Here is a 15444-nt window from a genome sequence, read left to right on the forward strand (position 1 = left end):
AAATTGCTCATGCTTGCTTGCTCTTTCACACACAAACAGGAAAAAGGAAATTTTAAGTTCCTTATAGAACTGAAAATCAACAAGCCCATCTCACATGTAAAGTACTACGCCACCCATGTTGATATAACAACCTACGAAACAAACATGTTTTAAAGCCCACTGAAATCAGGATCAGGAAAGGATTCTACTCCTAAATAAATGTCTAGAATTTTTTTCAGAATTAATCAGCTTGTTGAACAAGTACTTAATATTCACCACTCTGCCCTACAACAAGGGAATTTTGCTCTGCTCAACAATAAAGGCACTTAAGTCACTTGGAAATTCATAAACCTTGACTGTTAATGTTTACACTATGGTTTCTACTGACATTCCACTGTCAGGCAAATCCATCACAGTGGCTGTGAGTTTCAGGTACCACTGTCACAAACAAATTCGAGACCCTGAAAGTTCAGGTACTGTCTGTWCCTCTTTGCTGCATGTTAAGATTGTTCTTTCTACTGCTGTTCTCACAAGGACGTACCAGTGTCATGCTGAAAGTCCAGAGTTACCAGCTCCTGAAGTGGTTTGTGCAAACCAGTGGAGGATCACCGCACTGCCTCTTAAGTACTCTGTATCCCACAGTGCTCAGAACCATAAGAATAATATCCCATGAATAAACCATGACTCTTCTGGGAGAGCCCACAGTCCATCAGCTATGAAAAAAATAAAAAGCAGGAATGGCCAAGTATTCAGATTAAAAACAAAAACAGACAGACTTAATTTTATTACACTGCAAAGACAAGTAAAGGTTATTATGATTTACAGATAACAGAATGGCACTCTTACACTTCAGTTCACCTCCAAAAGGTTCTGATAACAAAGGTAGCTAAAAGGATTTCAGAATTCTTGCATGGTTTTCAAAGTTAAGACCAAATCCTTATGCAAGACTCTGGTTCTTGATATCCTGATCTGTAGTCATATGCAAATGYGATATTTACCTTTCTACCTTCTCTCTACCCCTAAAAATTTCCTAATCTTGGGAAATCCCCCTCTCTTAAGAATTTTCATTTCTCTTATGAATCAAGTTATATCCCCTTTTCAGAACAAATACTGACTGCCCTCTAACCATCAGCCTATGAGTGCTGCTTCCTTTTAGGCAAGACTGAAGCAAGCTCAGTTTTAGCAACACAGCATGTTTAAGTATGGAAAAACTTTTTAAAGATTTTTGACTGGCTGGAGGAAATTTATTCCCATTACTTGCTACACTGAAGCTCATAACTCATGTAAATTGATAATCCCTTCTTATATATAAACATAAGAAAAAGATACAGTTTAATACTAGTGTTTAGCTGACACTTGACAAGTCAGTAATCAAGCCTCCATTAGAAAACAACAGGCACAGAGGCAAAGCACATGATTTATGTTTAGGAAAAACAATAATTTATTTGAAAAATATTTTATAATGTTGTTATCCAGATGACTTCTAGAAATGTGCTTCTTTGCAAAATAAGGCTTTAAAAATACATTTGAACATGCATGTTTGATAGGTTGTCCAAATGACCACGAAACAGTGGGTCAGAACACAGGTACAATTTCAACTTTAAAGATAGCATTCATGTCCCAGTTCTTTGAGAAAGGTAAAATGTCCAACACTTCACATTTTCATTTTATTAGTAACTATCAAAACGCTTTATCATATTGATGACTGTAATACTTAGTGCGTTAGAGGATTTTGAAGGATTTGTCACTGTCAGTCCTACTACAGCAGCTGCAGTACCCACTTATCCCACAAGATGGCAAACAGAGACTAGAGCTTTATATGGTTTATTTTCATATTATGTCTTAGTTTTTCTTCTATGCTCATTTACACCTTTCACACAGACAGGAAAGAAAATATCCCAATGACCTACTTCTTCAACATTTCGCGTTTCTGTATGAGCCACACTTCCACTGGTAGACCTGAAAATTGTCAGCAGGGAAACTCAGAAAAGAAAAAATGAAAAAAACTTCTTAAAATGTTAACGTTCCTTACAGAACAATGATACCAGAAAACGACTCCCTTGCCTGACATCAACAGACTGCATGTTTAGTGTCTCYCAAAACACTATTAAGTAAAATTTAAGCCCTGTCTGCAGCTATAGTAAGACCTCCAACTGAACTTATGCCCATCAAATTGACTTCACGGTCTCTACCCCTTTAGAAACCTCACTCGTAATACGCACCTATTTCTGCGCAATGCCTCTCCCTTCGAATGAAGCCCCCCGGGAGGCCCCGTCACGCGGTCCATCGTTTTTACCAGTCGCCCGCAAGCGTCACAGACACCTCGAAACGCCGCCCTGGGCCCAGAGCCACGACGAGGCAGCGCCCGGCCCGCGCGTTGCTAGGACACCGCAGCCTCCCCGAGGCAGCCCGTCGAGCGCGGTGCCCGCCTCCCAGCAACGCGTCCTGTCGCGCGGCGCTTTACGGCCGCGGGGGGCGCTTCCCCGTGCCCCTCGCCCGCTCGGGCGCCGCCATGTCCTCGYCGGGGCGGGCAGGGGAGGCGGACCGGACCTTGTTCGTGGGGAACCTGGAGAGCCGCGTGCGGGAGGAGATCCTCTACGAGCTTTTCCTGCAGGTGGAGGGCGGGGCCGGGCCGGACGCGCCGCGGGCTCCGGGCAGGGGCCTCTCGCCGGCCGCGCATCTCCGTAACGGAGAGCCTTAGCCGTTAGCCGCCCCCTGCCCCGCAGCAGCGGCGCGCCGGGCTGCGGCGGGGTGTGCGCCGAGGCGGCGGCCCGGCGGCAGGTCACCAGCTCCGGCAAGAGCCGGCGCCCGGTGCAGAAGCTGGCTGCCGCGCCGCGGTGGCGGCGGTAACGGCGTGCGCAGCTGCGCGCAGGCCGAGGCGGGGAGAGCCACCGGCTTCTGCTTCACAAGAGAAGGGCTCACCCAGAGAGCCCGTGCTTCCAGGGTCGGAGCTAGCGGGGCGCGGCGGGGCGTGCGGGCCCCGCAACGGGCCCCCCGCGAGGCTCAGAAACGGGGGGGCCGCCGGACAGCTGGCCCCCCAAAGCGGTCGTCTGATCGGCAAACGTATGGGGCTGGCAGGTCTTGGAAGACCTACAGACACGAGCGTTTTTCTTATTTTTGATAGTTGTTACCGCTTCTGCAGCCTCGCGATGCTTGACGTGCTGATCTGAACTGTCCCTCTGTCCCCTATCTCCTTTTTCAAATTTCTCCCCTCGGTTTTCCTTTTCTTTGCTGTGTAAATTTCGATGCAACAAATGGGTCCCAAGTTAGTGAGGAAGTTAGATAGTTGAAAGGCGTTTTAAAAATCCCCATGAAAAATCTCTCTACACTTTTTTTTATTATTATTATGAAAGATTTTGAATTAGAAAAATGTAAGCAAAAGGACTGAAAATGAGTTGAGCAAGGATGAAACTGCTAACAGAATGGGACAGGAAATAGGAACGATTTGCAGGTAGGACTCAGGACTAAATGATTTTTATAATAATTTTTTTATGCTTTGATACTTGAGAAGATATTAAAAGTTTTATCAGCCATCTTTTCAGGGGGGTGGAAGGACTATATTAAATAGCCAGAGCTGTTTTTCAAATTGTAACTTAAACTGTTTCTTTGGAGATTAAGTTATGCCAAGGAGGAAAGAAAACAGAAAAGAGAAAATGTTTCCTGTGCTATCTCTTCCTACGCTGACTACACTCTCAGTCATCTTAAAAAAACAAAGAAAAAACCCTCTTCTTAAACTCTCTTAAGATCAAGAAACTTGCTTCAGGGTTGGGCTATGTTAAGATACTGACTTGGTTTCAGTTTTGATCTCTGACACTGACAGAACCTTTGTTTGGCAGAGCCAGGCTTATTAACCTGAAAGTAGCAAGGAGAAGAGGGGATAGAAAATGCAGAGGAGGGAGCATTATATCAGTAATGCTAGCGTCAAATTTCAGATGGATTGACAAAAGTAACCGAAGGCAAGGTTTTCCTGATTTTTTTTTTTTTTCTTTCTTCTTTTTCTCCTGGCCTGATCTAGTCAGTCTATCTCAAGCTTAAAGTTCTCAGACTCCGACTGGACAGTTCAGCCAACAGCTTGGTGATAGATTTGCTTTCACGTATCTACTCAGTTCCTACGATCTCAGAATGAAGCTTGCTTCCTTCTGGTATGTTAGCAAACTAAAAAGTACAAAAAAGAGATGGCAGAATAATTTGTTCTCTTCATTCGCTAATCAAAACTTTTTCTGCTAACCAGTTCTATTCAATTGATTAATCTGAAGGTCATCTTGTTACTAGGCGAGATTACAGCATGCTACTCCATTTACATCAAAAGGCTTTTTTGTTTGGTCTAGTCTAGCCTTTTGGTTTTCAGCTGTTCCCATCTCTTCCTAACTTCGGTTTTAACTCTTCCCTAAAATTATCTAAGAAACAGATTTTTTCTTCATTTTCTATGCATCATTCCTACCTGTTTCCAATATTAAACAGAATTCTGTTACTTAATTATAAAAAAATTGTTTAAGGTAGCTTGTCTTACCAGAGACATGAGTAATACTATACAAATCTTGGCACAAAAGTGATAAAAAYAGGCAGATAACTCTTAGAATGCAGTTCTGCATGACTGTTCTGCATAATCTGCTTCAGTTCATCTAACTGCTTACTTTTATCTATGTCTTTAGGTCATCCCAGTAACACTTACTTATCTTCCTCTTCATCTCACTCTCTTCTCACTCACACTTCTCTGATTTTTGCTGCAACAGCATGTGCTTCTGTTTGCAGTGTTGTCCTTCCTTGGAGAACATACAGTTCAATCTTCCTAGTACATTCTAGCCTTAAAATGCGCTCCTGAACTGTAGTTTTCCCCCTATCAAATGAGGAGAAAATATTTATGAATATTACTTCTAAATTATTAATATTTTTATTTATGAACAGGAAGACTACATATTTAAAAGACTGATCTGCAATGCACATGACTTTGTTGCTTCTAGTTCTTGAAGAACCAGATCTTCTTTACTAGGCAAATAATAATCGGAAGACTTGATATGTCATTTTTAGAAAACCTGCAGAGAAGTGCAGAACACCAAAAATGCCTTAAAGAGTCAACTGAAGAGAAAATAAACATTTTGTTACCAAAAAAAAAAAAAAAAAAANAAAAAAAGCAAAACAGCAAACTTCAAGATATGGGGAAAGACAAGATCAATGTTTTGAAGATTTCCTGCCCAGGAAAACCTAGGTATTACGCACTGCTGTATAGCCTGATCATCCTTCTGCATTGATAATAAAAATGGTACATTGTTTTCGATCCTTAGTGTTTGTCTGTATTACTTTCCCCTTACTTTCCCCCAGAAGGGGCAGGGCAGAAGCTAGGAAATGTTGCTCATTTTTGAGAAAGAAACATCTTATTTAAATTAGGAGTAGTTTATACACAGCTGGCAAAAATGTATTGCTATCAGATGTTATCACAGGTGAAGATCTTTATTATCTTCAGTCTAATAACTTGGAAGAAGACAACTCCACATCATCACTCTAAATGCTCACAGCACACAAACTGCAGATTTGTTGTTTGACAATAATTATCAAAACTGCAGAATAATAAAGTAAATTACTTTCTTCTCCATGTCTTAAGTTCTTCATCTGAGCATATTTTGTGTATTTATTTTGAAACTAACTGTTTATGCACATTTTAATTGCTGTAAAGCTGTTACCATAAGTTAAATTGTGTTTTGCCTAAACCAAACCATGGCTTCACAACTATGAATCAGTATCATCAGTAATTTAGACATTCAGTAATTCTGTTACCATATTTGGGGGATTACTTTGTAACTTACCCAGGTCAGCAATGAGGTGACATATTATATCCTCCTAAATACAAGTTACATCTTAAAAGCTCCTGACCAGGAGGAGACTTCCTCTGGCCCTCTCTTTTCACTCTGCTAAATCAGCCTTACAGATGTGCAGGGGGGKTTTTGACAAGAAATTGTTAATTCATTGACTAATATTCAGTCTTGATAAAGGAAGAATCATCATCTTCAACATCTGTTATGAAAATGACAGTTTCTTTGAAAATAGAGCCAAGATTTAAGGAATATCACTGCTTTAATTTGGTAGAAATACTAAACCAGGATTAAAATAATACAGATGGGTAGAGATGGAAACTCTTTTTAGTGAAGATATTTCAGCCTAAGTTTTTTGTTTTGTTTTGTTTTTGTTTTTTGTCAGGAAGAGTATGTTGTCTTTGATGAGATAAATGAAGGGTCTCTTGAGTCCTTGCCATGCATTTGTGCTGAGGGTTAGGTAGTACTTAACAGAAAACTTGTTTTATGTGTTTTGTTTTGGTTTTGTAAGTACTACTCTGTATTCAGGTTTGTTCTTCCTACGGTTTTGATACTGCCTATTTTAGGAATTTAAGCAAGTGTAAAACAGAAGCATGTTAATGGAGTAGGTCACTTACACAGTGGTATTATCAATTTGTGGAGTTATATTAGCTGTGCACAAACCTCTGTAGAAATTCTGCTAACAGCTATGTGTATACATAAGATAGCCTTTGCCACAAAGAATTGGTAACTTAGTCTCCCTCCTATCATAATTATCCTTATAGCTGTCATAATTATCCTTTTAAAAATAATCAAGAAATAATTTGATTATTGAAAAGTAAAGAGGATATAATTATAAGAGAGAACACTAAAGATCACCCACAGAGTGATGCTTGGTTCCCTTTTAATAAAGAAACTTCAGAATTAGAAGTCAGGGCGTGTGGAGACACATTTTCAAAATTAAGTAGAGAATCTTATACTGAGAGAGTTGTGCTGTTTCTGACTATGGCAGAATATGCATCATTATGAAATACATATTCAAAGCAGAATGAAAAGCCACTCTGCTAAGTTCTGTGAGAAAATAATACAAATTTCTTTCAGGCTGGACCATTAATCAAAGTGACCATTTGTAAGGACAAAGAAGGAAAACCTAAGTCTTTTGGATTTGTCTGCTTTAAGCATACCGAATCAGTGCCTTATGCAATAGCTTTGCTGAATGGAATCCGTTTGTATGGAAGACCAATTAAAGTACAGTATCGGCTCGGTAGGTTTAGTAGTCTCAATGATTAAGTTTGTCTAAGTAGTTGCTAAAATTAAATTCTAGTTATTGTAAAAAATATTGTAAAGTTTTTGCATCCTAAAGTCTTTTAGAAAGATAATAATTTATAGTTCAACAAATTACAGTCCATTCATTTTAAGAAACATTAACTTTTCATGGCTTTTGCATAGGGAAGGATTCAAACTTTGTATTTTTGTTTATTTAGAAAGAAATAATAGGTTGGTTTAGAACAACATAATTTCTAAGCCAGCTCAGACAATACACTATGGAAAGTATTTACAACAACTCTGGCATGGCAGTTTTTCATGCCAGGTTACATTTAGGAATCAGGATGTGACTTTAATTTGCAGTCTGACAGGAGCACTTGATTAAGAATTTGTGTAGCTGCTTTCAAGTTGTTTGATGATAGGTTTTCTACTAAGGCCATAGAGTTACCAGAGCTTTTATTTTAAGCGGAAGGGACTGTAGTGAGAAGAATGTGGTCAGATTCATATTCTTCATTTTATGTTTATAAAAATAAACTTTCTATAAAATTAATGATCAAGGCAGTGTTTGCTGCCCAAACATTTAGCACTGATGTTCACTCTGAACACTGGGCTACTCCTTCCTTAGAAGGCTGTATAGAGTAGTTTCTGTTTTCAAGTAAAATGGCTGAGGTTCCTAAAATCAGAAGCATCTGCTCTGAGGAAAGCAACTGTCTGCAAATGAGTGGGAATGATTCTGTTTTCGATTATTTCAACAGCCCTGATTTATGCTTCTGTAAATGGGTGTGAATAAGTGATAAATGAACATTTTCATGCATTAAAATGACAATATAGATTTTTATCTGCCATAATATAGCACCTTGCCTTTACAACTACTCTAATATGCTAGCCCACCACAGATGACAGAACAGTTTCTGTGTTTTTAAATGATTAATCAAATAGTCATAATTGAATAGTTATTATGCTCTTATCTTATTTACAGGGAGTTCACACTCTTCAGAACTAAACAACCCTGCACATGGTTTTGAGAACTATGTTGACGTATATTCACCTTCATATAGGTAACAAAGATCACTTGTGAATTTAATTGCATGATTTGTTTTTAATCTCATTAAAAAGTCAGTTGATGTGGTAGAAGTGTGTTACAAAGAGCAGCAATATCCTTCAAAAATATCACTTATAAAATAATAAAAATGATCCTTTCTGATATTGTTTATAGGAACAGAACAAGGTCCTAACAGAGGAAAAATCAGAATGCAACAAGATGTCTAGAGTCCTCTTCAAATATTTTAAGAGGAAATATTTTTAACGTACCAGATTTTATCACGTTCATGTGACATTCCTTTTCGACTGAAACACACCCATTTAATACACTGTTGTGCCCCCGTTTTAAGGAACATTAATTGATTTCTGATGTTATGCCAGATCCTTAATGACTGTACTATATTGTCACAAAGGATTCTTTTGGAATTTAATATGTTGTATTTTAAATTTGCAACATGAGATCAATCTGTAGACTTTTCATAAAAACAGCCATAGCACACTTTGACTGCATCCTACTGACAGCTTACRACTAGCCCTAGTTAATGTTTGGTTGTTTCACTTGCCAGAGGTTCAAGCAGCTTCAGCTTTCCAGTCTTCAGTTGTTTCTGCAAGATACAGAAACCTGAAAAATTATTGGAGTATAATATATAACTTGTAGTGAAGTATATAACACATATAAAACTAGAAATGTTTTGATTGATAGTTCTTAGGGATAAAAATCTGATAATGGAGAAAAGCTTTTAAAACCTCATTGAGTTTGTATTCATAACTGTGTGTATTTGCACAAGCAGCTGTCACACACATACAAATGCACAGGTACAAACTGTCAAAGGAATTACAAACACCCTAGTTTCAGTATTTCTCAACATTTCAAATTCAACATTTTTGTTTACAAGTGTGACAGAACTCTCTGCAGAAGCTAAACTCCAACAGTCAAATCGAAAACTTTTGAGTTTGTGAACTTACATAGATGTGAAGATTATACACTGCTTGAGTCTTAGGATGTATTTTCCTTGTTTTACTACAGTTTTTCAGGGAAATTCAATTGTTAATATCTTAATCCTCCTCATGGACATACTCGTTATATCCCAGTAGTTAAATCTCAGCACTTCAGTAAGCAGTATTTGATGGAAGTCTACCCTTTGTATATTTACTTGTTTTTCCTAGGTATCAAGAGCCTTATGGAAATCCTCCATTTCCTGTTATTCCTTTTCCAGTGAACAATAATTTACCTCAGGAATACTCAGTCTTTCAAAAGATGGTGAGTTTGTGGTAARAGTTATAAATGGGGGGGAGGGGGCTTATGAAGTTGAAGGTATTCTGCATTTCTGCAAATAAGGGTGGTTATTTGATACCTCAGAATGTCTTTTAGGCTGCTAACTTTGACTACATTAGGTCAGGGTTTTTTTATCACTTAAGGGTACTATAATAACAGGGGAACAATTAAACCAAAACATTTTCTTATTGTAAGAATGTCTTTAAGTCATAAAACATCTTTCAAGTGTAGCTTAAGATTGCCAAAGTCTACAGGAGGAGCTCTTTACTGTTTCTCGTTCCATATCCTCTTGCTGAGGCAAGCTAACCTAGCAGAATTACAACCATGCAAGCAATAGTCTTTTCAGACACAGGAATTCAGTCAGGGAGCCTCTTAACTCTCCTACTTGATTCAGATTTGCCCAAGTCTGAAACATGGACCTGTGTTAAAGCAAATGAAAACTCCCACAACACACCACCACAACCAATGACAGAAACAAGTCAGCACAACAATGATTTGAAGGTTTCTGGCCTGAACCTTGCCTCTGCATGTTCATGCCTCTGCAGTTCTCGCATGCATTATTTACTTTTATTGCAATATATAGTAAGAACTACTATTCCAGTTCCYCTCTAACAGAATATGACATTACTGGTCCATTCTTCCTTACCTAATCTCTACTGAGATAGTCCACAAGGCAACTGGAACAGTTTCTTCAGATGGCAACCTATGGGACAAATCCAGCTCACCAAACAGAGTCATGGAGCTTCTAAATCTGATGAGTGTGGATCAGTAAGAATGAAGAAACCCAGCTGTCTTTTAATGTGGGGTGCGGACTGTGGGCAGTGCTGGTGCCACCCAGTCTGACTGGGGAATGATCCAACACCTTGTAACTGCAGAAGAGGTGAACTTTGGGTGGGTTATTCCTGCTAGCTGCAATCTGAGGACAAAAATGGAGAGGGGCTATTCCCTGTTGCATGGATCTGGTGCTGGCCTGCCTCTCCTCTTCCCTTGCTGTGCCCCCGGTAGAGCTGATGCTTGCACAAACTTTCATATCCCTTCCATTGTGGCTGAAAGGGCCGGGAACGTACCAACTCCGCCATTTTGCTCACTGGTGACTACGGTTCTTAGTAACAATCTAGTGCATGCACACTGAGACACCAAACTGTCAGCAGATCAGCACATGCAACCAACTCCATTCCATCCTCTGCCTGCTAGAAGGGACAGTACTTCAGGCAGTCTCCAGTGATGGCTTGGTGCTCTAGACAAGCTTAAGTAGAATGAGCTCTTCTCACATGTTCCCCCACACACATATCCCTCACCTTTTTTGGGGTGGGCCAGGCACTTACTTGTTCTTAGTGCCAAGTACTTACTTAGGAGTCTGCACATAGGACACACTCAGACATGCTCCGCAATATTTTTCTAGTTACTTCTAGTCAGTAGAAAGTCACTCTTCCTTCTCTGACCTTTGTAATTGTATTGCTGTATTTGGGGTGTGCACGTTTATATGAGAGGGACTCTCTGGATACTTTAGGGAACGTAGCAAAGAGCTGGGCTTGTGCTGAGGTGTTCCAAGGGCTGTGGTGTATGGATTCGCTATACCTCGTTGGAATGCCTTGTTGCCCAGTTACTTTAAAATTAGTTCAATCAAAATAAATTGCAGATGCACTGCAGTTACAAATATTTATAAAATACACAGATGAAGAAATGAAAGAAATGTCATGTTTGATTACCTTACACAAAGATTAAATGGCAGTTTAATCTTGCATCAGATTATGTCTCTCTGTTCCACCTTTGCCAAGAAGGATGTCTACTTTTTCCAACTATACTAGTTGATCTATAAAATATATAAGCTCTACTCACAAACCTTTTGTGTTTAAGTTATTTCATATAACTTGCTATCAATATTTTCATTGTAGAAGCTGTAATGCATGCAAATTTAAACTCTACAAAACTTTCTCTGAACAGCATTAACAGCTTGGTTTTTACTTCTCTAGATKAACCATTTTTTAGCACAGCAGTACACAGTACACAGTCCAGGGGGTCAACAATTTCCTTTCAATCAGATGACTTCACCACTGCCTTCAAATTTATCCATTCCTCCCTATCAGAATCAACTTGCAAATTTTAAGTCTGGACAGAGTTCTTTTGAGTGGGCCCTGCCACATTCAAGTGATTGCAAAGTGTACCAGAAGGATGAAAGCACCTCTAAAAGAAGGAGAGAACAGCTAAGTTGCGACAGTGACAGTAGTATTGAGAACGACAAAAAGAAACAAAGAGAATGTGACCAAAAATACAAGAAGTGCAAAAACAAGAAAAAAAGGCATTAATACAGTGTAACTGGATTCATTCTTTTCTCATCTTAATTACATTTGATTTTTTTGAGAGAAATTGCCTCTCATCCTTGCACTTTATTAAAAAAGGAATTTTCAATATTTATGATATTATATTTCAAATGTATTATGCATAAAGTATTCTGATACTGTAGTACTGTTTAAGGTATAGGAAACATTTAAGATGAAGTTTTCCTAATGAAGGACAAAAGTAGTTATTTTTATTTCTTCCCCAAAATCATGGACTGCTGTTATTTCACTAATACAGAAACTTAATGAAAATGCATAATTTCAGCCATTCATGAAGCACATGTATCACTTCCATCACCAATGAATGTATCTATCTTGAATGTATTATTGTGAATGGTGTAATAATTGTCTGGAGATGTTGATTAAGTCAAAGCAGTCAGCAGGACAGAAATTTTAAGTGTTATATCAGAGTTGTGTTTGGCACGAACGCACGGAGAGCTATACATTTTTTTTTCCCAAATATAAGAGTCTTTACTGATTTAGCTCTGATGTTATCTATAGTTACATCACCTTGTTTGTTCACTAGAGCTAATTTTTTTCCCAGCAGTAAATTTTGGGTAAAATAAGGGCACTTGCACTAATTACATGACTTACATATGTATCAATACTCAAATGAATGTGTATATTTTACAGCTGCAGTATGTACTAACAAGAACTACATGAATATATGCATCTTTCTATAAATTTATTCTCTAGTGCTTATGTGGGAACACTGAATGTTATTTGTAACAAATGGATGAAAAACTTAATGGAGTATCTCCATTAGAGTTCTAATTAGTAGCATAAGGGCACGAGTCAGGTGAATTACTACTACCTGTTAAGAAGAAAAGTCTTCTACCTGTTTAGCAGAGAAAAAATAAACTCACATGGTGGTGAATCAAAATAGTGAAATGACCTATTCTATATCTTTTGAAACTTCTAATTATTCACAGCTGCCATCAATACCTACAGACAGATACAGACGTGTTATACAAGACCTTGGTGAAACACGGTGAAACACTTTTATGATACTATTATATGAGAAAATGAAAAACTTCATTTTCAGCTATTTAATATTGCATAAAGTTAAGTCTACTATTTAGACTATATGTAGGCTCCAAAGTGAACCTCACAGAAGAAAAGGATTTGGGTTTTGTGATTTATTAAAYTCATTCTTCTTGTAGATAACTTTGGTTTGCTTGAAAGAAACACTCTTCATCATTACTTCAGTATTGAGAAAGAATATCCAAGTTTATCGTGAATAAGGTGATGAACTGCTGGCTTTTTTTACAAGCCCAAATGAGATTCAAAATGGAAAAACATTTAGCTTTCAACAATTTCTATTTCATCTGATAAGTCACAGCTAATGAAATCAATTTCTTAAGCTTTTAACTTCCCAAAGGGATTACTTTTGAGCTTCAGAGACACTCCTATAACACCACAGTATGGCACCCTTGAGATGTTACTAGCAACTGAATTCAGCCATCTCCAGAAAGAATGTACATAACAAAGATTTACACCTTATGTCTTTAAGAAACATGCTAAATCTGCCTGGCTCCTTTTCCCTTTTCCCTCCACCCTTCCACACAAATGCCTGCACCTTTTATCTTTTATCATATCTTTTTATGCTTGCACCTTTTATCACAGCCTAGTGCTAAAGTTACTAGTGGGATGCAGATATTATCCAACTTCTGTTGGAATATATGACTGACATTATACCAGTCAGTTGCTGATCACAGAAGYTGCCAGAAAGACAGAAGAAGTTAACATATGAAATACACTCAATTTCTTTAAACTTGTCTCACATGCTAAAGAAATGTAAATATAACCAAGTGGAAGAAGAATATGTTAACATTACCTTACTTTATAAGTGATGTTCATCAGACAAAAGAGAAACCAGATGGATGTCCAAACCAAAGTTAGCCTAGATAAAGATAAACTTAAATCAAGTCTATGCTAGTATATCCTTATCAGACTTCCCCAGCAGATGGGTAAGATAATCTGTTTTGTTCAATTATATGCTAAAAAACRAATGTCACACATGATCATATGCATATAGCTGATAAAGTATCAATCCTATTCTAAAGAAATATTTTTTCTTAGCCACTTTCTTCTTAGTCTTTTTTCCCTGAGGGAAATGTGGGTTTGTAGCACATCTCGATATCTGCTTATCTAGAATTCCTCAGTGTGTTAAGAGAACAGTTAGGAATGGTGTGAATGTGATAAAATTAATCATAACTAAATCTCTTCTATACATCTGAAAACTTAATCAGGACCTCATTTGAGTCAGGGCCTTATTGATGTTTTAATTACACTGTCACCAGGTTTAGGAAATAAATTACTGTATACAGAAACACTTGGCTTTAGCCTCGACTAACTATTTGTTCACCCCTTATCTGTTTCAGCCCCTATTTTCATTCTTTAGGAAAATGTAACAAATGTTTGGGTTTTGTGATTTATTAAACTCATTYTTCTTGTATATAACTTTGGTTTGCTTGAAAAGAACGCTCTTCATCATTACTTCAGTATTGAGAAAGAGTATGCTCTACGCTAGTTTTGTTTCTAAATTATTGCTGAAATTTTGTCCTGGTCTTTTGTTTCCCATACTACTAGCTGACCACACAGAATCTTGTTTTTCCTGCTGACACATTTAGACTTGTTTCTTTCCATTTTATTATATGGAATGGAACGCACAGTTATTTCCACTATATTGGACAAATCAGTRTCGCTGCAGACCCTGTTCTAATTTAAGGACACAACCTTCCAGCTCAACAAGAGCGAGTCAAAGGGAAGGTGAAATGAGAGATTAAGACTACAGAGTAAAATCAAGATACTGATTTTCATTAACTTTTGGGGAAAAWTTATGTTTAGAAGAAATGACAGTGATAGAAATTATTATTACAGTTTCCTACCTACCTTTGCATCAAAACAGTAATGAGCAAACTGAATGATACAACACGAGACCTCCAAAAAGCAAAGCTAAAAAGCAATACAAGTAACAAAGGTGAAAACGTGCAGATTTTCTATACGATTTGCCATGTTCCCAGYGCTGCACTTGTCTGGTTCCAGTGACAGACTAGTTTTAACTGCTAGCTTTGGGGGAATAGTTAGGACAACACTGAACATACATTATTTAAATTTTATCTGAAAATATTTAAGTTGGATCTGTCCAGTAGTGATTGCACTGTAGTGCTCTGCTTTAAACAGGAGACCGATTTGTTCTAAACAGAGAAGCACAAAGTGGCCCCCTCCCTCTGTGGGTCCAATTCTACTACACAAGGACTATCGCTTGTTCATCATTTTCTGATGCACTAAAGCCAGCAGCACACATCTAGCTAAGACTTGTTTTTTTCTTTCTTTTTTTTTTTTAAAGGATTTTTATATGTTTGGTCACCATTAAGCGACATGTCTGTGAGTGAGCCCCTCCTGCCTCCGGCCCTCGCAGTTTTACTTGAACACTGCCCACAGTCCAGCCTCTGGCAAAAGGACACCAGCAAGGCAGGAATCACATACTAACCACTCCTCAGCGGCCGCAGCTCTCTCGTTTTAAGGCCCAAAACGCATTTCTCCGCAAGGTCTGCGGTTGTGCTGACACTGCGCTGTACGGCCCCGTCTGCCAGGGGGTCCCCGTGGGGCTGGGAAACAGCACAAACCCCGCCGCTACACCTGCTAATTTCCGAGGGAAAGCCTCGAAAATCAGCTGCAAGTCGCTCAGAGGGCGTCAAGCCGGCCACACCAAGCCGGCCGCGCCGCGCCCCCACGCCCAAGCGCCGCGCCG

The 15444-nt window shown here is 38.6% G+C and overlaps 1 protein-coding gene across 5 annotated transcripts; it reads left to right on the forward strand.

Annotated features, from left to right (window-relative positions):
• The first annotated feature begins 2467 nt into the window (after positions 1–2467).
• Positions 2468–11654, forward strand: RBM11 (RNA binding motif protein 11). 5 transcript variants are annotated; one of them, XM_026076003.1, is made up of 6 exons: positions 2541–2593; positions 3995–5239; positions 6867–7029; positions 8011–8089; positions 9240–9333; positions 11322–11654. In XM_026076003.1, the coding sequence occupies exons 2-6, from the start codon at positions 5237–5239 to the stop codon at positions 11652–11654; spliced, it is 672 nt and encodes a 223-aa protein (XP_025931788.1). In that variant the 5' UTR covers positions 2541–2593; positions 3995–5236. The 5 variants fall into 5 exon arrangements, with proteins under 5 accessions (XP_025931787.1, XP_025931788.1, XP_025931790.1 ...); XM_026076005.1 differs by having other exon boundaries at positions 2547–2593; positions 4885–5239; XM_026076006.1 differs by having other exon boundaries at positions 2572–2593; positions 5008–5239.
• Positions 11655–15444: the final 3790 nt, after the last annotated feature.

This window comes from Apteryx rowi, unplaced genomic scaffold (genome assembly GCF_003343035.1).
Source record: "Apteryx rowi isolate R43461 unplaced genomic scaffold, aptRow1 scaffold_42, whole genome shotgun sequence".
Classification (NCBI taxonomy): Eukaryota; Metazoa; Chordata; class Aves; order Apterygiformes; family Apterygidae; genus Apteryx; species Apteryx rowi.